The sequence below is a fragment of the Echinops telfairi genome, unplaced genomic scaffold (assembly GCF_000313985.2).
Source record: "Echinops telfairi isolate 266 unplaced genomic scaffold, ASM31398v2 ScPeMD7_7468;HRSCAF=8506_0, whole genome shotgun sequence".
NCBI lineage: Eukaryota > Metazoa > Chordata > Mammalia > Afrosoricida > Tenrecidae > Echinops > Echinops telfairi.
The window spans coordinates 95,666,450-95,690,325 of NW_022111369.1; the positions used below are offsets into that span (position 1 = coordinate 95,666,450).

At 49.4% G+C, this 23,876-nt stretch overlaps 1 protein-coding gene across 2 annotated transcripts in view; it reads right to left on the reverse strand.

The window, feature by feature from the left end:
- Nucleotides 1-23,642, reverse strand: part of ANAPC4 (anaphase promoting complex subunit 4) — a 37,729-nt gene extending 14,087 nt beyond the window's left edge. For both annotated transcript variants that reach the window (XM_045284082.1, XM_045284081.1), the window contains exons 1-16: nt 23,427-23,642; nt 19,198-19,303; nt 17,353-17,485; nt 14,309-14,383; nt 14,110-14,136; nt 13,965-14,009; nt 13,293-13,377; nt 11,756-11,860; nt 10,589-10,672; nt 8,111-8,197; nt 7,634-7,698; nt 6,816-6,858; nt 6,639-6,715; nt 4,296-4,396; nt 4,164-4,215; nt 358-413 (exon numbers count right to left, since the gene is read on the reverse strand). In XM_045284082.1, coding sequence (XP_045140017.1) covers nt 358-413; nt 4,164-4,215; nt 4,296-4,396; nt 6,639-6,715; nt 6,816-6,858; nt 7,634-7,698; nt 8,111-8,197; nt 10,589-10,672; nt 11,756-11,860; nt 13,293-13,377; nt 13,965-14,009; nt 14,110-14,136; nt 14,309-14,383; nt 17,353-17,485; nt 19,198-19,303; nt 23,427-23,555 — 1,270 coding nt within the window. In that variant the 5' untranslated portion in view covers nt 23,556-23,642. The remainder of the gene's footprint in view (nt 1-357; nt 414-4,163; nt 4,216-4,295; nt 4,397-6,638; nt 6,716-6,815; nt 6,859-7,633; nt 7,699-8,110; nt 8,198-10,588; nt 10,673-11,755; nt 11,861-13,292; nt 13,378-13,964; nt 14,010-14,109; nt 14,137-14,308; nt 14,384-17,352; nt 17,486-19,197; nt 19,304-23,426) is intronic.
- Nucleotides 23,643-23,876: the final 234 nt, after the last annotated feature.

Below are 23,876 nucleotides of genomic sequence, written 5' to 3' on the forward strand. Positions count from 1 at the left end.
GCATTGCAAGACTCCTTAGTCTAATACAACAATGCTCATCGTAAACAGGCTGGCCTGATAAACACTCTGGCTCCCCATTCTGGTTGCTGATGGTACAGTGTGCGGGACATCACCATGTTTCGAACATCAGCACCTACATATCACAGGAAGTTTTACACAAAGGCAATCTTATGCGGCCAGCAAACATGGCATATTTCAAACACCACGGCAGAAGCTGACACAGATGTATGTTTACAGGGACACGAGCACTACCGTTCTCTCTGCTTGTACAGGCCTGCGGGCCTTATTAGATGGCACTCTCAAGCTTTGGCTTACCCAGTGTTAAAGCTACAAGAACGTTGGAGTCAGTGAACTTACCGACATAGAGCCACCGGAAAAAGGCTTTGAAGTTTTTCATACTGCTATCTATCACTCTGCAACGACAGGAACAGAGCCGTCAGGAGGCGTGGTCACGTGAGGTCCGGGCAGCCTGCTTGAGATGTCCCGGACAGCCCAAGCCCCACCGCTTGATTTCATCTCACCGGGGTGACATTTATGCCTTTGGGATGGCAAGTTTTACAAATCAAACGGACACCTAAAAATAACAAACACACAGAGCAAATCCCGATTCTTTTATGGAATAAAGCCAAGCGCTTGGCTTCCGGCAGGTTAAAACAGCTTGGCCACAGACTGTGTAATAGTCTTTGCTCTAGCACTTGGGAAAGTGTGAAATCCTTTTCTAACTTTGCAAAAAGAAGAAATTAGGGGTGGGGTGGGGAGAACCATTTTCAGCATTATTCTCACTTTTGAAAAACTGCTCGCTGGTTGTTTAGAAAAAGCAGCCTCGGCCCCACAGAAAATCACTATTATAAATTGGTTCTAAGTCATTCTCTGATACCAGTGGATATTGCTTTTGGAAATTGATTTTTGATGCTAACAGTACCTAATGGGATCTCCCAATGGAAGTGTCCTGCCTCTTTAGCAAGTGCTCCTAAACGAAGGGCTGAGATGGAAGGCAGCTTCGTTTTGGTGAACCGGCGTGCAAACAGAAGCCCTGGCGGTGCAGTGGGTCCTACACTGGGCTGATAACCGCGAGGTCCCCCACCAGGCGCATCTCAGAAGAAAGATGCCTGGAAAGTGGGGCAGCCCGGACACCCACTGGGGCAGTTCTACTCCATCCTACAGGGTCAGTGCAGTGGGCCTGGTTCTAGCTTTTGGTTCCTGAATACAGAGATGAGTGTCTTTAAAAAAAAAAAATTCTTTCCGTTCACATCTCTCAGGTTCTAAGCAAATACCCCTGTACTTTTCACTCCTAAGCCTCAAAGCCCTTCCCAAGCACGAAGTTCCAGCCTCCTGGAGAGGGAGGTCAGAACCATTCATCTTTCTGACAGAGAGGAGCACTTGAAATACGAGGATGTGACAGCTTGTGCTATCGAGCAATATGTGCACAACCCTCTTGCAGCAAAAATGAAGGGGGAAAAGCCTCAGCACCACAGAATACTAATTAGACATCCTATAAACATTATTTAAATTTTTGTTTGACTATATTAACATTCACATTCTAAAAACAAACCTTATTTAGGTACAATTTATGTAAAATAAGATGCACTTATGTGAAAAAGTTTGATACATTTCTAGACCCTTGTAACCACCACCTCGCCTCAATCAAGTTAGGGAAAATTCCCATCACCCCTTTGTGCCCTTCCTAGCCAGTCCCCACCCCCCACCCCAGGATACCATTCCATTCGAGTCCAACATCAATGGGCTCAATGCCTCAGTTTCCCCATGTATAACCTATAATACTCTACTTACCTCAGAGGAGTGAGGTGAAGATGCTACCCTCAATCATATTCAACTGGGATCGAAGAAAATGAATACTTTTAATTTACTCTCAGAAAATAAAAAATACCAACGTACAGAAAAAGTAATCTCATTTCTCTTCTTTTTTCACCTTTGAACCCAAATATCTACAGTGTCTACCTTCTAAAACTCAAAAAAATAAGATAAAATACACCTGTTGCCAACAAATGGATTCTGACTCGATGACCCTATAGACAGAGTAGAATTGCCCCACAAGGTTTGAAGACTACAAGTCTTTCTGGAAGCAGAATACCACCTGTCTCCCCAAGAGTGTCTGTGGACTCAAACTGCTGACATTTCCACTCTCAGCTGAGCTCTTAACCACGGAGCCACCAGGGCTCCTCTCTTCCAAGCACCATTCAAACGGCAGTAGATGGAGGTGGGGGGTGTGTTGGACACTCTCACTAACAAAGACAACAGGAGGAAGGAAGACAGGCCCGGTGAGGCTCAGCCGCCGAAGCCACACACCGGCAGTACGCAGAGGGACAGACGGGCAGCCAGCTGTCTGGTCCTGAGGATGCCGTCCCCACCACATCCCAAATGTCAGCTTCAACAGAGGACAGTAGGACGCTGTGTGTGGCTGGAGAAAGAAGATGAAAACCAAACACACCGTGGTCAACAGGCTTTCTCCAAAACCATGAGACCAGTCAGTGTCCGCTCCAGGTCTCAGAAACAAAGAACCCACCCAGGGGACCTGCTAGGGATGAGGAATAGAACAAAGGGATAGGAACTGAGGAGCCCTGGCCACCTATCAGCAACAAGAAAGCCAGAATGCAATGGACCAACGCATTCAGAGGTTCAGGCCCAGGGGCTAGGAGCCACCTCCAGACTCATGCAGCAGCCAGCTGATGAGGCAGGAAGGTGAAAAGGGAAGTTGGGAGATCACAGGCTGGTGGGTGCAGTCATGGATCAGGTCGGGGTGCTGGCAGCTCCCAGGGTCAACAGGCCTCATGCGCCACTGGCCCCAGAACCCAGACGCAGGGTCCAAGCAAGCAGCAAGGAGAAGAGCGGCCATGCCCCTTATCTAGGAGGCTGTAGCTCAAGGAGCCATCACCAGGCTGTGGCCTGACTGAGTGCTTGGACTCCACCTATCCCTCCCCACAGCTTCACCCAGTTGACACAAAACCTAACAATCCCACAGCCCAACACTCTACTCCGTACACCACTACAGCCCAACACTCTACTCCCTACACCAGGGCTCCTTAGAAAGCAGGGCTCCTTAGAAAGCAGGGCTCCTTAGAAAGCAGGGCTCCTTAGAAAGCAGATGGGAGCAAGATATATTTTCTTATTGTTCCACATCTTCCACCTATACTCCATAGATGGTTCCTGAATTGGACTGGGCTGGGCTGCTTTCTTGACACAAGTGTCTTTCATAGATATATATGCACACACACACACATATATACACATACATAAACACACAAGGTGACCAACTTTCAGACTGTCCTATAAGGTTGCTATAAGCTAGAACCAATCAACTCCAGAGCAGTGGGCTGGGTTCTTTGGGTTATCTGCTTTCTGAAGAAGTTAATGGAGGATGTTTTCCAGCAAAATGACTAAAGGAAGCAAGAAAGACAGGCACCCTGAAAACTCGGGAGCTGGCCAGGAAAGCAGAGCCCTGCAGGTGTCAGCCAGGAACCCTAGTGCACGTTCGTGCAGGTGAGGTGAGAGAGGTGAGGCACCCCGACAAGTCTGTTCCAGCTCACAGGGACCCTAAAGGTCTGAGTCCAACTGTCCTGAGAGCAGGCAGAAATTCTTAGGGGAGAAAATCCCCAGAGCTTCTCTGTGATGCCTAAACAGGGCCCCCAACGCTCCTCAGAAGCAAGAGAAGGCAGGCTAAAGAAGAAGAGGTCTGGCTAGGAGGTGAATTCCAGGGATATGATGTCATGTGCTTAAGATATGCCTAAGAAAGTGACAGGAAAAGAAGCAAACAGAGCCTAGGGCAAAACCAAACAAGTGAAGGGAAGAATCAGGTCTGAAAATGGACAGATTTTCAGGAAACCGTAGTACAGGACCATCTCTCAGAGACACCGAGTTACAATGGGTTACTGAGTGCCCACAGTTCCCAGGCCAACCGCCCGGGGATCTTTTGACATAACATGGTGTTCCCCTGGTCCACTCATCCTGTCCAGGGCTGTGGGGCAGGAGACTACATTTTATGTCAAAAGATCCCTGTGCTATTGGCCTGTTTAAATCATGGGAAATTTAATTGAAAAATAAACGAATACAACACTTAATTTCAGAAAACCTTAACCACCGGCTAGGTTCTTATTTCAGGAGGCGGCGAGAGACCCAGGTGAATAACTTCTGGTCCCGATACTTACTGCAGAAGCTCATTTGCCTTGAGGATGAAAGAGCCCACGGCAGTGATAGCATCTAAAGGGAACGGGAACACGTGCATTTGTTACACCGGCCGGCAGGGCCCACCAAATCCCACTGAGGAAGCCGAGAGCTACCTTCGATTCCTGCCGCATCGAGCCCGAGGGGCGCGTACTTCTGCTTCCAGGAGGCCATTCCTTTCAGCTCACTCAGGTGGTACAGCAGAGACTCCGAGCCACTGGCACAAGGGTGGGGCAGGAGGAAAAGCAGCAGGGTTACTACCCTCAGGTGGGCAGGTGGTTGCCACCATCTGAAAGTGGATTTCTCTCAGAGAGAAATGGTCATTTCACAAAGCTAGTTCTAAAAACGGGACCAGATTGGTTGGTCGTCTGATTACTGAGATGAATACGTGACAGGACTAAATTTTATAGGATGATCTAATTTTTAATACGTATAAAAAATAAAGACCCACTCAGTACTGGCACTGGCAGTCAGTCAGATGGTCACCTTGTTCACCCAACAGCTGTGTGTGTCGTCACCAATCAGCAGCATGTGCTAAGTGGCTATGCGAAGGCAAACACTGCTGGACACGGGGGCCATGGCAATGAGCCTGACAGGAGGGTCCTCCCCAGAATGAGGGGCTTGCAGGGGAGCCAGTCGGAACCAGGCCACCACGCCTTGGACTGTTCTAGGTACACAGGGCCCCAGGGGAACGGCCCGGGCACAGGTGTAACAGAAGCGGCTCTAGAATGGAGGTCAGGAAACCAAGAGCTGAAGCAAGTCAGGGAAGAGCAGGGTGGGAGTGTCCCAGGAATGATATGGGAGACAAAACGTCCAAATGGAGAAAATAAAAGGCTACCTGTTTGAGCAACGCAATACCATCAGGCTAGAGGCTGGGGAAAGGGGGTTGATCTTGGTCCTCAGTGATGGAAGGCTCTAGAACAGTGGTTCTCAACCTGTGGGTCGCGACCCCTTTGGGGGCGGGGTGGTGGGGGTGGTGGTGGTGTCGAATGACCCTTTCACATGGATCGCCCGATTCATAACAATAGCAAAATTACAGTTATGAAGTAGCCATGAAAATACATCTTACCACAGTGAATGAGGGGAGTGGAGACCCACTGGATCTCCCTTATAGAAGGGCTTCAAGGAGACGAGCCAGTCAGGGTGTGATGTAGCAATGTTGAAAAACACAATTTTCCTCTAGTTCCTACATGCTTCCTACCCCGCCCCACTACCATGATCCCAACTCTACCTTACAAATCTGTCTAGACCAGAAGATGTACACCGGTACAGATAGGAACTGGAAACACAAGGATATCAGGGCGGATGATCCCTTCAGGACCAGTGGTGTAAGTGGTGATACTGGGAGGGTAGAGGGAGGGTGGGTTGGAAAGGGAGAACCTTTTACAAGGATCTACATGTGAACTCCTCCCTGGGGGACAGACAACAGAAAAGTGGGTCAAGGGAGATGTCGGACAGGGTAAGATATGACAAAACAACAATTTATAAATTATCAAGGGTTCATGAGGCGGGGAGAATGGGGAGGGAGGGGAAAAAATGAGGAGCTGATGCCAGGGGCTTAAGTGGAGAGCAAATGTTTTGAGAATGATGAGGGCAATGAATGTACAAATGTGCTTTACACAATTGATGTGTGTAAGGATTGTGATGAGTTATATGAGCCCCTAATAAAACGATTAAAAATTAAAAAAATTAAAAAAGAAAATAACTGTATGGTTGGGGGAGTCACCACAACATGAACTGTATTAAAGGGTCGCGGCACTAGGAAGGTTGAGAACCACTGCTCTTTAAGACTTGAAGAGACTAGCCTGAGCTGACCCACTGTGGAGAAGGCATCCAAGGGACACAGTGTGGCAGCAATGACCAGCCAGGAGGCTTCTGCAGTGGTCGAGGAAGGCGGTATGGGATGCCAGGGACTCAACACAGCGGGACTCAGTCAAAGCCCCAGCAATCTCTCCGCTGGCCTCACTGAGGCGCTGGTGGGCACACACAGCACCAGAACTGAGCTTCTGAGGCTGTGGGTCACTCAGCCAGCCATTCGGAACACCCGCTTCTCCTCATGTAAAATGAGAATCATAACCAACACCTTGCCAAGGTGGGAAGTGAAGGATGCACATAAAATGTACTCTGTGAATTACGGAATGGTATGTGATGGAATCAACGCTACTGCCTGAAAACAGGCTCCGTGTTCTGCTCAAGCTATACCTCTTAACTCTCTGGGTCTAACAAGGAGCCCAGACCGGGTGCAGCCTGGTGTGACGACGGGCAAATTCTGCATAAGTGAGAATTCCTTATGCCAGGGGCAGGCCAAGACGCCCCTGGCGGCCACTGCGACGATGCTAGCTGGCTAAGGTTCAAAAAGAGAATGCTAGGGGATGAGGCAAAGGCTGAGGGCGGGAGACCCCCGAAACGACACAGAGAGGAGTTTATGCAATGCGGGAAGGTTCCCGAGCCCCTCGTACCTCTGCAGGTGACTGATGACCAGCTTCTGTATACTGGAATATGAGGACTCTATGGACTGGCCGAGCTTCTTTAAGCCCTAACGAAGAGAAGACGAGAGTTTCAGCATGCACAGGTGGGGAGCTACAAGCTAGTCGGACAACAGGAGGAAAGCCGTTCAAACCATTGCCTCTTCGTACCTTTACAGTCAGCTGGTTCATTAAGAGCGTCTGAAGTTCAGCACTGAGAAGGAAGAGAAAATATGTTCAGCCAGTTCTCTTGTCAAAACCACTGAAGGCATGACTTAAATGTTTCACTTTCTAAATACAAACAAGGTAAACAAAAAAGAGATAGCCAGATAAAATCTTTTAGAAAACAATAGATTGTAAAGACCAGAAACTGGTTTAGTATATGCCAGAGGGCTTTAAAAAGTTTGTGGAAGAATGGGATTAAAAGATGATAGAATTTTCCATATACTTCTTCAAGTCCCCTCGCATGAGAATGGACTGTGTGCTACAATGGCAACTCGGATCAGTCATGGAAAGATGCAGTACACACGAACCCCTAAATTAGCCTTGGTGTAACATAAATTCACAGAGCAAACTCACTGTCACCGGGAATCTAAGTCATAGCAAACCCAACCAGAGAGTGGATTCCCACTCACAGTGACCCTCCGGCACACCGTACAATGGTCCCTGTGGGCTTCCAAGACTGGAACTCTTTACAAGAGTAGAAAACTTCCTCTTTCTCCCAAGGTGACTTCGAACTGCTAACCTTGCTGTTAGCCACCCAAGGCCATCAGGGCTCCTCCAGAGACATACTGAACCATTCACAGGAACTACGCATGTAATGCTAATTACATTGGTCCAAGTTATTGGATTTTTCATCATACTTTTGGTGGTGGACATCAGCCGTTTGTGGCTCTTCAGAGTCGAAGAACACAAGTTACTCAGGGAATAAACTCAAGTATTTTCACACGGAGACAAGCAAAAGCGCTGTTGGAGCAGGAGTTTCTCACCTGGCTTTCCCCCATAGCAGCAGGTGCATGAACTCATCTTGCACTGACGTGGTGGTGTTCTTTTCCTAAACAACATCAATAAAACAGTGACAGCCACTTGAATAAACTATAGACAGACTTATTCCAAGTTACAGGAATGACCTGAGCCCAAGGCTCCTCATCTTCCCCCCAAAGCCATGTGTCAACTGACCACCTGAATCAATGACTCCAGGGCAGCCAGTGAGCTCTTCCCAGGTGTGTCCTTCTCTCCCAACCCCCCACCGCTCCCTCCATGATCCTGCCCCCACGGACATGTATCAAAAGGAAGGGAGCGCTTTGTGTAGATCTCTCTGAAGAGAACTGTGGTTTTGAATTCCTTGGTCATGTAGGTTTTGATTGTATTTATTGGTGGTGGGGAGTAGGCCTGTGTCTCCTGGACCTGTAAGGGAAAGAAGGGCATTACACACTCTCCCTCCACGGGTACACCAATCACCTCACCTGCACAAACGTGGTGAGTCGAGAATCCATCTGCATGAGTATTTCTTCCCAGGCTTCACACATGCATGTCAGTGACAAGTTTATATACTGCACGCAAGAAGACAACAGCATTCAGTTAGTGAAAATATTTACACCAAGAGGCTAATGAAGTAGCACGGGCTTCTTATGGTCAATGATCTCAGAGAAATCTAAAACTTGCTTTCCATCACTCTGAGCTCAGGTAAGCCGAAGATAAAGAGAAGCTCAGAGATTGAGAAGACCATAGTTAACATTTGGTAATCACTTCAGTCAGCAAGTCTTAGAATTCTGCAATAAAGCATTCATAAATTACGTTTCTAACTGGTAAAATAAATAAGCTCTGGCTTTTCCAGGCTAAAATATGGTTTATGAACAAGAGCTGTCAAAATGCTGGGTCAGCAACTCGATTTGAAAACAGGATCCTGCTGAAGACAGAGCGGGTGCACAAGCAAATGTGGTGAAGAAAGCTGATGGTGCCTGGCTGTCAAAAGATATAGAGTCTGGGGTCTTATAGGCTGGAAGATAAACAAGGGGCCATCTAACTGAGAAACAACAAAGCCCACATGGAAGAAGCACACCAGCCTGTGAGAACACAAGGCATCAAAGGGATCAGGTATCAGGCATCAAAGACCAAAAAAAAAAAAAAATCATAGCATTGTGAATGAGGGGGCGTGCAGAGTGGGGACCCAGAGCACATCTGTGGGAAATTGGACATCCCCTTGCAGAAGGGCCGCAGGGAGGAGACGAGCCAGTCAGAGTGCTGCGTAGCAACGATAAAACATACAACTTTCCTGTAGTTCCTAAATGTTTCCTCCCCCCACGATCATGATCCCAATTCTACCTTACAAATCTGGCTGGACCAGAGGATGTACACTGGTACAGACAGGAACTGGAAACACAGGGAATCCAGGACAGATGAACCCCTCAGGACTAGTGGTAAGAGTGGCAATACCGGGAGGCTGGAGGGAAGGTGAGTGAGAAAGGGGAACAGATGACAAGGTCTACATATAACCTCCTCTCTGGGGGACAGAGAGCGGAGAAGTGGGTGAAGGGAGACGTCGGATCGTGTAAGATCTGACAAAATAATAATTTATAAATTTAGCAAGGGTTCAAGGGGGGATTTAAAAACAAAAAGAAAACAGGAGCCTTAAAAAGAGCTTTGAGAAAGAACAAAAGTGGAAACCATAGATAAGCCCAGACAGACTTCCTGGTCTGAAAAGACTGATGGAACGTTAGACACCCCTCAGAGCTGGGCTGGGTCTGAACCCACCCCAGGAAGCACCAGCTCTGTAATAGGTGCAACAGCGCTCCTCAGGAGCCTCCACCCAGTGCAGCACCAGTCGGGGCTCAGACGCAGGCAGGAGCAGGAAGGCAAGGCCAGTGGAAGAGTCAAAAAGAAAAGGCCAAAATCCCTTTTAGCTTCTCTAAAAGCACGAGGTGGGCTCACTTCGCCAGGTCCTGAACCTGGGCTAGACTGGGCTGGAGCTGGCTTTGGTGAACACAATGCAGTAGAAGCAAAACTGAGCCAGGCCTCCCAGGCCTTTCGGCCTGCATCTGCTTGCACAGGAAGGCCCTGTCAGCCAGGACTGGCTGAGGGAACAGGTGTGGAGTAGGGAGCAATCAGTACAGGGCATTTCCACCAGTCGGCTGCCACAAGGCATGCCTGGGACCAGCCGAGCTGAGGGGAAGACGCCCCATCAACACAGCCACCAGGATGAACCTTGCCCGAGGCAGCAACCTGCATAATCGCGAGCAGAGCAGCATTTATCGGGCACAAAAACCAACCAACAGGATGCCTACACTGTGCTTACAACCAAACATGTCAGATGGGGGGTTATTTATGGGAATGCTTTAAATGATTAAACAATTGTGTTTTCCTTCTTGTCTCTTTATTGTGGGAAAGTGGGTTAGGTGGGAATGGAGTCTCAGTTCAATTATTTTTCTCGCTTTGATGGAGGTTATCAGATTAAACAGCTCTACCACTGATCGACAGTACAAAAGCCCTGGTGGCATAGTGGACCACGCATTGAGCTGCTAATCACAAGGTCAGCAGTTCAAAACCATCAGCCACTCAGCTACTCCCATAAAGAGCTGTGGTCTCGGAAACCCACAGTGGCAGTTCTACCCTGTCCTACAGGGCCACTGTGATTCGGAATTGACTTGAGGGCAGTGAACTCACAGTTAAACAAGCCCCACTGTCATTGAGTTGACATCGACCTTTCACAGCTATACAGTCTTTCCAAGACTTTGAAACCTTGACAGGAGTAAGCAGCCTCTCTCTCTCCCATGAGCAGACTGGTGGGTGGGTTTGAACCAACGACCTTGTGCTCAGCAGCATGATGCTAAGTCACAGGGCCACCAGTACTCCCCCCAGATTGCTAGGTTTATAAAATAAAGTGGGTTTTTGACAGAACTTTAGAAACTGACAGCACGCCGTCACATGGAACGATGGTCAAAAACCTGCAGGAGCGCGGAGATGTGGGTAAACTTCCTGGCCATCCGTGTGACCTCAGGTAGGAACGAGTACAGCAGGGCTGTTTCCAGCTGTCAAAGCAAAAGAGGAGATGGAGTCACACTCACATATACCTGTTTCTTTTACAGGTCAATCAGTCCCTCCCAGCTCACAAACCAACCCCTGAACGCAGAGCAAACGCTAGTGCCATTCACACCAGGAACCCTTGTGGTGTAGTGATTACACATTGGACAACTAGCCCCAAGATCAGCAGTTCGAAACCACCAGCCACTCTGCAGGACAAAGGCTTCCATGAAGTGTTACAGTCTTGGACACCCAGTGGCTCCCAGCCTCACTTCTCAGTCCTATGCCAACGAGCATGTTCTGTGTTAGCTGTGTTACCCCGACAGAAATGGGGATAACACTCATCTCTACCTGCTAGGTTGCTGTGTAAATCCAAATCACTATTGTGAAGACCTGGCACCTGCCGTTCTCAAAACAATCCACAGAAGGGAGCATTTTTTATTATCACTGCGGGGATCAGAGTCTGCAGGAGACATGTGCACAGCATCCAGGTCATTCACAGACCAGCAAAGCATTGGCTTTATGAAAGCATGATTGGACCATGCAAACAACCAAATGCTCTTCACTCTAAAAAGATTCAGGAGCCCTGGTGGCATAGTGGATTACGCTCTGGCTTGCTAACCACAAGCTTGGCGATTCGAACCCACTAGCCACTTTCTGCTCCCATAAAGATTTAAAGCCTTGGAAACTGACAAGGGCAGTTCTACTGTGTCCTTATGAGTCAGAATTGAGTAGTTTTTAAAAAAAATAATATACTCTATATTGGAAACTTACCAGTCGTAGTTTTTTGTTTGGTTCCATTTTAACAACCTCTAGAGTCAGTGATAGGAGCTGTGATGGTGTAGTGGGTTAGGTGCTGGGCCAGCTATGAGGTTAGTGGTTCAAAACCACCAGCTGCTTGGCAGGAAAAAGAGGCAACTTTCTACTCGAGTAAAGAGTTATAGTCTCAGAAATTCACGGGTCAGATCTACCTGTCTCCTACGGTAGCTGTGGGTAGGCACTGACTCAATGGCAGTGAGTTGTTGAGAATCAGCGACGAAGAATACAAAACCTCCAGAATCTCTCCATGGCTGGCAGGTATCAGCACTCACCTGGAAGTATGAGACTTCTGCGGCACCATCCGTCACAACCTCTGTGACCACCGATAAGGACTTCAAGTCACTTGACAAACATAAAGCAAGGCACGTCCCAGCAACCTGTAAAACAGCAGATCTCCTATCAGTGTCAGACACAGCTTTACATGGGAACCTGCAGCAAATGAAGGTGGGCTTCCACTGAGAGGACACACCAACCAAAGGGCACACACACCCACACCCACACACACACACACACACACACACACACACGTCTCTCTCTCTCTCCCATGTCACCAATCCATTCCACAATATTTTTACCTCCTAAAGACACAGCATAGGAGAAAGATAGAGCGTTCTACTTCCATAAAGAGTAATAGCCTCAAAACCCCACAGGGGAGATTCTAACCTGTCCTTGTGGGTTGCTATGAGTTGGCACCCAATGGCATTGAGTCTGGTTTTTCTCGAAGGACATGGTCAAGGGTGGGGGGACAGTATAAGCCCAGGGCTGCTAACTGAAAGGCTGGTGGTTTGATTCCACCCACTGCTCGAGGGGGACAGATGAAGCAGGCTGCTTCTGTCAAGATTCCGAGGCTTGGGAAGCCCACGGCCCAGTTCTACTACTGAGTGGGAGCCACTCGGTGTAGGGGCTTGGGGTTTGTTCGTAGGGTTTGCTACAAGAAAAGACGGGACGGCAATGAGGAAGATGAGCACGTAGCAGCTGACTGACACGGCAGTGGGCATGTACTACTTTTGATGGCAATCAGCATGTTCCTATCACAAATGGTAGTTCTATGGACCCCAAGCCAGGAACTTGCCACCACAGAGCTCCCCAAAGTGGGCGATACCGCCTCCTGGCGGTATCTGCAAAAGCTGACCCCACACATTGTCCTGGATCATGGATGGGCGAGGGCAGGGTCAGCAACCCTTTGAAACAGAAGAGGCAATTCTGCCCCTCAAGCAATTAAAAAATTATCTGAAAGCCACAAATTTATCTTTGTAACTAAGGGAAATTTAAAGAAATATTATAAACGGAACTATGATAGCTTTACATTCATTTTAAATTCTCCTTCAGGGCCACAAGCACGTACGGGAAGAGCCGCATTTTGCTCCGAGCCAGTGAGCCGGCCCCTGGGCTGGCATATATGTGTTTTCATTGCCAGTGGAGCGAGCCTTCAATCATTTTTTTTTCTCCTGAAAAGGGGGCAGTGGTTCAGATAAAGTTTGGGCACGTAGGCTCTAAGTCAAAATCATGTACGTGACAACAATCTTTTTGTTCAAAAACAAAACAAAAGCTTAACTGAAATACACCACTGTTCTTAGGTGCCCCATGTCGGTTCCAACTCATAGTGAGCCTGCGTACAGCAGAAACCCACTAGCAGCCCTACGCTCAACAGACACACAGCACGACCGTTTGACTCTCCTAAGAAAACAGTGCCCTCACCACTGAGCAACTCATCATGCAAACAGCTCAATGGGTTTATCCTTTTTCTATCTGACAACTGGCTGTTAGGCTCTGGTACATGAGAAAGCATGTTTTCAAGGAAGAACTTACCCCGGTGACGCGTGCAATTTTGAACATTCCATAGGCATAAAGCTCAATAAAGCCAGAGCTCCCTCCAAGGACAAGGATGTTAAGCCTGCCGGGAAACAAGGCAACAAGCTGAGGACACGACTCCTCGAGACCATGGGAAGGGCTGCTCTCCTCTACTGCACATGCAAACGCTGTCCTGCAGGGGGAGCAGCGGGAACAACTCCAGGGGCTGGGGTTCTGACCACACTCCCTGGGCAGTCCCCATGGGCAGGCTCTTTAAGACAGCCGTTTCCAGCACGTGAAGAATGTGTAATTTGAACAGCAGGGTCTTATTATACAGTTGCTGACACCAACAACCCCATTCCCAGTTCACTCCAAGTGCACCATCAGTTTTAGCCTGGTTCTGGCCCCAGACACATGATGAGCTTAAAGCGCGTAGCTGCCCTGCGTCTGTCCTCCCTGGCTTTGCAATGTGATAGTGAAGCTGGAAGCCCGCACAGTAAAGAGGAAACAAAGGAAGACCACACAGTGAGGAAACGAGCACATGCAGACAGACATGCCCGTCTGTTGTCTGGCGCTGATCACGTCAGCAGGGAAATCGCACGGCGGACAAAGAACTTGAGAAACGGCCACCAAGGTTAATGTCGACTGCGAGGAATCAACCATGCTACTGAACATCAAGGCAAGATCTACCTGACATCTCCCAGGAGCTTAATAATTTCATCCGAGTTTTCTTCACTAAAATTTAAGAAACAATAAGGTTATTCTTCAACTCTGTAGCAAACCACAAAAGATTAGCTTATTAAAAAGGGGAAGGGGAAAAAAAGTTATGTCTTACCTAAATATTTTTGAGGTGTTGCTGTAACTAAAGAAATCAGAGATGAGGGTTAAGACACAGTCTGAAGAATAATTTCTTTCTAAAACCTTATGAATTATCTCAGACGTGCTAAGAGTAGAAGGGGTGTGGGGTAGGGCTGGGGGTGGGGTGGGATGGATCTGCAACCTTTCATTGTGGAGAAATCCGACAGGGCACTCACTTTTTCGGCAGTGTGGGCAGCCTGGGCAGGAGAAGGTTGGACTCGTCCTCGGCATTATAGAAGGACGTCAGCACACTGGGAAGGAAGGAAACAGAGAAGCGGTGCAGACAGCACAGCCTTATCTTCTGAGGGCAGAAAAGGAAAACGCAAGCCTGTCTTGGACCCTGACTCAGAATGGCCAGATTAGTGAGGGCTGTGGGAAATGGCTTTCGTTGCCTCAGAAGTCTTTTAAGTCTTTTGCTAGAGATTGGAGTTGTCTGAAATAATTTCTAGAAATGCCAGTATTAAAAATAAGACACTGAAATATTTTTTTTAACATCCTGATGTTGTAGTGGTTACGCATTGGGCTGTGCTCCCAAAGGTCAGCACTTCGAAACCATCAGCCACTCTGAGAGATGGGGCTCTCTACTCCCATAAAGAATGACTGTCTCAGAAACTCACAGGACAGCTCTGACCTATCCTTTAGGGTCACTATGAGTTGGCTTTGACCCGATGGTAGAGTTTGGTTAGGGTTTTTTGGAGGTAGAGTGGGTTGGGCTGCTCATCACAAGGTTATCAGTTCAAGCCCACCAGCTGCTCCATGGGAGAAAGAGGAAGCTGTGTTGTAAAGATTACTTTTCCTGTAAAGATTTACAACCTTGGAAGCCCGCAGGACTGTTATGCCCTGTGGGGTCGTGGACTCGAAGGCAGGGGGTTTGGGTGGTTTGGGTAAATGCCTGGCCAGGTGGTAGCCATAGCAAAGAACCATGGAGCAGACTCTGTGATGCCAAGGGGAGCAAGAGGAACAGACCTGACTTCTCTTCCCACGAAAAGAACGTTAACTTCCAGAAAGATGCCAGTTTTGTACCAGGGCCAAGTCCACAACCCCAAGCAGGAAAGAGAAAAGGAGAAACCTCTTTACTTAAAAGGGGCTTCGTTTTGCAAATGGTATCAGTCTACACTTTACACTCAGAGAAGAAGGATTGACAGACAATTTTCTCAGGGTCATAGAAAGGCAGTATTCCAAATGACTGCCAACCTGTCCATTTCAACTCCCTGCAACCTTATAGGACGTAGGGGTTCTGAGACTATACATCAGCGGTTCTCAGCCTGTGGGTCCCAACCCCTTTGGGGGCTGAACGGCCCTTTCACAGGGGTCACCAGATTCATAACAGTAGCAAAATTACAGTTCTGAAGTAACAGCGAAAATAACTTTATGGTTGGGGGGTCACCACAACATGAACTGTATTAAAGGGTCGCAGCATTAGGAAGGTTGAGAACCACTGCTATACATCTTTATGGCAGTAGAATGCGTCATCTTTGTCCCATGGAAGGGCAGTGGGCTCGAACTGCTGACCTGGCTAGCAGTCAATACTCAACACACTGTGCTACCAGGGGTCCTTTTAGTGGCACACGATTAAGTCTTTAGCTACTGAGGACTTATGATTTAAATCTCATCCACAAAGCCCCACTAAATATGAGAATCAAGAGTAATTCCAAAGACCACTGCCACCATTCCATCATTTAATTATGGACTCGACGTGTAAGCCGAATCCACCGTGCTTAAGCATTTGCTCCCAAGATGAAAGGCGGTGGTTCTGCAGGAGGAAAGGCCTGGCGATCGGCTCCCATCAGAGCCCAGCCTGGATCCCGATGGGGCAACTCTACTCTGTGCTGTAGAGATGCTCGCTGAGTCGGAATGAAACAAACAGCAGCAGGGATTGGATGAGACCTTTACACACATTCTGAGAAAAGCCGGTTATCTTTTTCTTTCTTCTCTAAATTCCCTACCTCCAAAAAAGTTGGGAATAAACGAGTAGGGCAATGAAAATGTGGAGATTTGACAAGCATTGCTTCCCACTTCAACAGAGGTTCCCCACCCCCCTCCTGAAGCCCCTGGAACCCCCATCGTCCCTACAGCCTGTGAGCAGACATGCGATGGGAACAGTTAGCAGGTAACTGGATGGGGGTGGGGTGGCGGCACCTGCTTCTCCAACCCTCGTCACGTGGCTAGCTGCACCTTGATCACCAGATGGCAGGTTATCCACAGCTAATGTTACACCTGGCTAGACCCTTGCCATCTCTTTCTGGAAGCCCCCTTGGGAAGCTGCCAATGAATAGTGAGGCTCCACAATTCATTTGCTATTAGCTAAGTGAATTTTAATTAGAAAGGAAGCAGGGGTGGGTGGGGGTGAGGAGGAGGATGATCACATTTTTCAAACCCCTCCCCCAAAGCAACGAAAATGTTTTCAGGTGTGAGCTGAAGCCACGTGGTCCTCCAGGCCTTCTCCACGGCACCTCCAGTGGCTGCTGGCCACAGACCAGCAGGCACAGTCGCTTCCGTGAAATGGAGAGACCACCCACTAGGCACTCTGAACACGGAAAGCACCCAACCAGCCAGCCAGCACTTTGGATACTCCAAATGTCCTGACCGCAAACCCCACCCCAAACTCACTCACAGCCACCCTAAAGGGCAGAGTAGAACTGTCCCTGTGGGTTTCCAAGAATGTAACTCTTTACAGGAGTAGAAAGCCTTGCTTCTCCTTTTTCTCCCCTCAGCACGACTGGTGGTTCAAACTGCTGACCTTGTGGTTAGCAGCTAAGGCAAAACCACCCCACCACCAGGCACTTTTGATCCTCCAACAAAATTTGCTGAGATGCAAACCCCACAGCCCACACCAATCCCACGGTGAGAAGAAAACCAGACCGTCTACCAGCTCATCAGCAACGTTCATGAATGGTAGCTGAGTGGAAAGCCTTAGTTATTGAAAATCAAATGCTCACAACGATTTTTTTTAAAAAGGGCTACCAGGATATTATTGATCCAGTAAGAAAAAAATAATAGTAATTTTTCCTCCACCGGAAAAGAGGAAATAAAAAAAATTCTAAAAAAGGAAAAGTCTAAATGTTTTCACCTGGATACCCGTAACATGTAAACCTCAATTTTAGGTGCCGATCCATTCCGCACACAGCTGTGCGCATCACACAGTGTGCACATTAGCACTGACAAAGGAATCACCTGTCATGAGCAACCTCTGGCGATGGCGGGAGTGCTCTGACCCTACCTGCTCTCTGCAGTGACTTCCATCCAATGCATACAAGAAACCGGCGCCTCCACGGAAAAAGAGTGCAGGCTCTCTGGCTTCTCCACATCACACAAAATGATCTTCTTGGTGTCAGCAAGAGCAAAGGCCAAAACTACAGCAAGAGAAGATCACACCGTCGCAGTGTGTGAGTACTGATGCTTCAGAGAACAAGATGGGCATTTCATTCATTATTCCCTCATTTATATACGTCTGAAACGTAGGGCCATATCTGACCTGAAAATCCATCCAGTAGCATTTGAACCACCAAAGAGGGCAGTGCCTCGCCTCACTCTTCAGGACTATTGTTGCTGGGTCCCACTGAGTCCGTTTCCACCCAGTGTGTCCCCATCTACCCACACACAGCAGAGTGACACACTGCACGGTCCTGTGCCATCCTGGGCCCAGTGCTGCAGCCACCGTGTCAATCCATCTACCTGAGGGCCTTCCTCCTCCACTCTACCAGGCAGGATGGCCTTCTCCAGGGACTGGTCTCTCCTGACAACACGTGAGTCCAGGTCTCAGTATCCTTGCCTCGGAGGAGCTTTCTAGTTATACTTCCTCCAAGACAGATCAGTCTGTCCTTTTGGCAGGCAATTTCAATTACTGCGAGCCCATGCTACCTTCAATATACCTATTTTTAAGATTATAGCAAGGTTGGCAGTTTGAAACCACTATTCGCTGTGAGGGAGAAAGAAGGAACTTTCTTCTCTGACAGAGTCACTGGCTCAGAAGCCCACAGGGGCAGTTCTGCCCTGTCCTACAGGGTTGCTGAACTGGCACGGGCACGGCGGCATGAGGCAGTGATGAGTGTTAAGCAATGCGTACATTCTCCCACAAGAAACCCTGAGCAATCGGGCTGTTTTTCTGGCAGCCTGGTTACAGAGGGATTTTCAATTGCATGGTTTACACATCACTGCGCGTGAACAGCAGATCATAGACGGGCTTCATTGTGAACCTCACACACCAGGTGGAGAGCAAGCGGGCCCATCACCAGAGTGCTAACTAGCTGCAACAAGGAGGGAGCAGGAGGCGAGGGATCAGAGAGCTGGAAGGAATGGGGTCGGATCAGATAGCCCTTTAACTCACGGCTCCGGAGTCCTTTAACTCTGACTCAGAGCCGCTCCACAGGACAGAGCAGAACTGCTCCATTAGGGCTTCTGAGGCCACAAGTCTGTATGGGAGCAGACAGTGGAGCAGCTGGTAGGTATGAACTGCTGCCTTGCAGCCGACAGCCCGGGCCATCAGGTGAGCTTAACGGTTTAGTGCAAAAGCCGGGAGGGTGGGGTCGGGGGTTGGAAGGCCACAGCATGCTGAACTGACTGGAGAATTACAGATGGGGTGGGGCAAATGGCTCAAGACAAGAGAGCAGATGGAAGAAAAGCAAAGAGTCTTCTGTATCGTATCGACTTCATATCAAAGTTCTCTTTGCCAAGAGACAAGATTCATCTAACTCACTGCCATCGAGTCAATTCCAACTCGTGTGGACCCTATGGGACAGAGTGGAATCTGTCTCTGTGGGTTCTGAAACAGGAAATCTTTATGGGAGAAGAAAGTCTCGTCTTTCTCCCAAGTAGCAGCTGGCGGTTTGGAACTGCTGACCTAGCGGTTAGCAGCCCGACACATGACCCACTATGCCACCAGCGCTCTGTAAGATCAATCTAGGTTCTAGGGAGAAACCTGCTAAAACAAAGCCCCCCAAGTGGTCTTTAACACTCTAGGCTATGAGATGCACAGTGAATTCTTTCTGAAAATAAGTGTGGGTTCTCTACAGACGGCTCTTGGGTAATAATAGCAAGAAGGCATTCTTTATAAGGCAATCATTACGTTTGCCATCTGGTCTCCATGCCAGACAGGTCACCTCCTTTCCTGTGTTTTCATTAGGTGGGAAACTCCAGACCCGGTGGAAACTGGCCAGTCGATGAAGCAAAACCTAGGAGAGAACAGATAACACGGCAAAGGTCAAAAATTAGGGGCAAAAAGCAAAAGGGCCTTGTTACCAGTAAGGTGAGTGAACACCATCAGGTATTTGAAACAACATTTGAATCCAACCCTGCTCTGTACCATGTCCCACCTAAAAAATGAACAGCAGGCTTGCATTTAGAAAAGAAGGCAAAGACTGTCCCAGGAGATGGAGCAGAAAGAACGCTGGCAGGACTCGGCAGATGGCTGCCCGATGTCACATCTTTATGATGCGTCTCCCGTCACAGGAGGTCCGGGTTGCAGGAGCAGGAAGTGCCTGGGGGGCACCTAGCCATGCGAACGATGAACACTAGGCTCGCCCCCAGACAACTGGGGATCAGCCTTCAGCTGGGTCGCTTGCCAGCCTGGATCTTAGACCAGTCACTTAACAGGACCAGGGCCACTGAGTCAGTCAACTCATGAAGGCGTGTGGATTTGTTGGAGGGAGATTTGAAACTCCAACGTTTCCATTGCCAACTCAGCACATTACCCACCGGTACCAGTGACTTCAAAAACCAACCCAACTGCCGTGGAGACCATTTGGACTCAGAACACCGCGGCAGGGCAGAGCAGAACTGCTCCCGAGGTTTCAGGGGCTGGACAGCTCCACGGGAGGAAAGCACCTCCTTGCAGCGGCTGATGGAGTCAAACGGCTCCCCAAGAGGCGAGCAGCACATCTGGTAACACACTCTGCCACCCCACCAGGGCTCCCCGACGTAAGTCATTCAGCCCCCTAACTTTCCATTTCCACACCCCAAGAGGGCGAGATGATTCCACAGTGCTCCCTGAGCTCCAGGTGAGACCCTCCTGACTCGTCACCCATTGAACCCATTAGAAAGCACCACAGAACCCCAAAGCTGCTGCATACACCACCTCTCCTCCCCACATCTCAGCCTCCTCAGCTTGCCCTGCATGGGAACTTGGGGGTCCCCAGGACTTGCCCACACCCTCAACGGCACCCCCCTCTGGCCCATCATTGTTTCAGCGGCCCCTCCTCTGCACTCTCTGGGATTCACGGGCGGACATCCTGAAGACAGCTCTCATCCTTCACCTGTGGTTAGGGATTATGTCAACAAGGCACTTCTGGGTAAGGGTATGGGCAGAGCTCAACCTACCAATTGGTAACTTAAGCCTTTCTGTATAAGAGATACCAGGATCTCTCTCTTTCTCTCTTCCCTTTTGCCTTCCTGCTTGCTGGGACTTAGCCTGCCTCCAGGGGTGGTCCCATGTGGGCTGCCTGACCCTGAGAGCCACCAGCACCCTGCCATGTTTCCACCAACTTTGGATCCCTGGGACTCTGCACCCACAGGCCTCGGATCTTCCTGCATCCCATTCCAGTTTTCTGCATCATCAGCCTGCCGCTACCAAAAGGATTCTAGCTTACATCACACTTATGGGCTTGCTTTGGACTGGGCTGGGCTGCCTCCTTGCTATTTTCTTGATATAAAGCTCTTTCTTATACATATAAGAGGGCCACTGGATTTCTCTCAGCAACCCATTCTAAAACAACCTCAACCGGCTCATCCTTCCCCTGCAGCATCTTCTATGGTGGCCTCTGTGCACCCCAAGGCCCCCCAGCACCCCGCATGTCCCATACCACCAGGCCAAGAGGTGGAGGTGTTTTCCTAGCTGCTCACTGCTATTTCTGGACTGTTGTCTTCTCTTCACAAATTCCCTAACACAGAACCGCATGCAATCAGACGGTACCACCCACATCCTTCTGAAGTGCAGTTGTCTACAGAATTCCCCCCGTCCTAGAATTCTGGCGGCACTGTGGGCTAAGCATCTGTAGTTCAGAAACCAAGCCCTGCCCGCCCCTCCTCAGAAGAAAGGTGAGGCTGTCTGCTCTCATGCAGATTTCATCTTGGAGAACACACGAAGGTGCCGTGCCGGTGAGTCGGAATGGCCTGGGTGGCAGTGGGTTTAGTTTCAGGTTTGAGCAGACTCCTAGGTCACTGGGCCACTCCTGAGAGCTGTGCAGTGCTGGGTCACTCGTCCTTCCCGAAGTGACTCATCAGCTCACAGCAGAGAATCCCAGAAAGGCAGTCTCTTGTATTTCCTTGACTACACAAGGGCATTTGGCTGCGTGGATCATCAGAAACTATGGATAGCCTTTAGAAGAATGAGAATTCCAGAACACTTCATTGTGGTCATGCGGAACTACTACATGGATCAAGAGGCAGTTGTGTGGACACAAGAGACTACTACATGGTTTAAAATCAGGCAAAGTGTACGACGGAGCAGTAGCTTCTCACCGTACTTATTCAGTCTGTATGCTGAGCAAATCACCGGAGAAGCTGGCTTATATGAATAAGAATGTAGCATCACGATTGGCATTAGCATCATGATAGACAGATGATACAACCTTGCTTGCTGAAAATGGCTTGAAACACTTGATAGAGATCAAGTATTGCAGCCTTCAGTATGGATTACAACTCAGTACTGAGTTTGAAATAAAACCAAAATCCTCACAACTGGACCAATAAATAATATCATGATAAATGGAGAAAAGATGGAAGTTTTCTTGCTTGAATTCACAATCCATGGTCATAAAAGCAGCAGTTAAGAGATTAAGATGCAAGGAGCTGATACCAAGGGCTCAAGTAGAAAGAAAATGTTTTGAAAATGATGGCAACATATATACAAATATGCGTGATATGATTTATGTATGGATTGTTATAAGAGCTGTAAGAGCCCCCAATAAAATGCTTTATTCAAAAATTAAAAATAGGTGCTAAAAAAGAGAGAGAGAAATCAAAAGGTGCATTGTATTGGACAAAAGGGCCGGGGTGTCACTTTGAGGGCTAAGCTACACCTGACCCAAGCCAGAGTGTTTTCAATCGCCTCCCATGCATGTGACCGTTGGGCAGCGGATAAGGATGACAGAAGAAGAATGGATGTATACAAATTATGGTGCTGTGGAAGGATATCAGAAGTACTGCCAAAAGAATAAACTGATCTGTCTTGGAAGAAATACAGCCAGAATGCTCCTTAGTGGCAAGGGAAGGGAGCCTTCATCTCAGGTAATTTGGACATGTTGTCTGGAGAGACCAGCCTCGGGAGGACATCACACTTGCTAAAATAGAAGGCCAGCAAAGCGAGACCCTCAAGGAGATGGAGTGGCCCAGTGGATGCCACATGGGTCTAACGTGAGGATGGCCTAAGACCGGGTGCTGCAGAGGTCTTTTGGACACAGGGATGCTCAGTGGGAACTGCCTTGACAATACCCAGCAACAATCGGGAGAAGAGGTGGTGGCCAGTTAACTCCTAGTTTAAAACATAGACTATGAAAGGTAAGCTCTTACACCTTAGCCACTGACAACTAGACGGTCATTTCCAGCGAAAATGGAAACTCTGGTTCTTCTGCAAGTCACCTGTGAGCGTATTCAGGCAGGCTCAGTGGCTGGCCTTTGGCTCATGACATTCGGTGGGGCTTTAGAAGCCCTCTCAGAGGCATGGTAAGCAGCAAGTGAAGGGAACTTGAGGACGTAGAACAGCAGGACTGTGCTAAGGTGTGTGAAAACTGTTTCTGCTAGAAAATGCCCAAAAGGGGCATACAAATGTCAATCACTATGAATATATCTGGAAAGATCTTTGGTGGCACAACGGGTTGACGCGGGCTGCTAACTGCAAGGGAACTGTTCAAACCCAACAAGGGAGACAGATGAGGCAGTCCGCTCCCAACAAGATCTACAGTTCTAAGGCTCTTGCTCTGAGTCAGAACTGACTTCATGACAGGGGTCTTAGGAGGCATGGCCTTTCGTGTTGTTGCTGGGTGCCATCCAGTCGACTGCGACTCAGTGTGCGCCCGGGCCCAAAGATCGGCTCCACGGGGGTTCCCAGGGTGTTCGCAAGCGGAGTGCCAGGCCTTTCTTCCAAGGCGCCTCTGGGTGGGTTATGCCAGTAACTTTTGCGCTGGAAGTCAGCAAAGAGTCGTCCGGACCTCGGGAGACTCCTTGGTTGATGCCACGTTGAACTGGAAGTTTACCGCTCGCTGCCCTGGGCAGGAGGGCTCCGCCGCGTCCACGGACGGGGAAACTGAGGTCCGAGCGGGCTGGTCTGGGCCCCGCGCGGGTGGGGGCCTGCTCACTTACCTCGCCCGCGGTGTTGGCCAGCGCAATGAGATCCCGCTTGGGCGACCAGACCAGGAAAATGATCTCCTGCGGCAGCTGCTTCTCTCCCACCACCCGGAAGGATGGGAAACAGGTCGGAAATCGCAACATGGAGGCGGCCCTGCGACGACACCCCAGTGGAGGTGGGCAGTGGGCCCCGGGAGCCCCCAGACGTCGGCCCGAGCGGGTGCAGGCGCCACCTCGGGCCGGACCCTCCACACGGAGCTGCGCCTGGAGCGGGACCTGCGAGCTTCCCTGCGGCGACCCCACGCCGCCCTCAGCCGGCCGCGCGCGGGCGCCCCGGGGCCACCCGCCAAGGCGGCCGCGCGCTCCCGGCACTTCCGGCTCCGCGGTTGCCTCGCGAGAGAGGCGGGCTGGGCCTGAGCGGGGGCTCGAGAAGCGCGGGCTCGAGAAGCGGGCGTGGCCTACGCA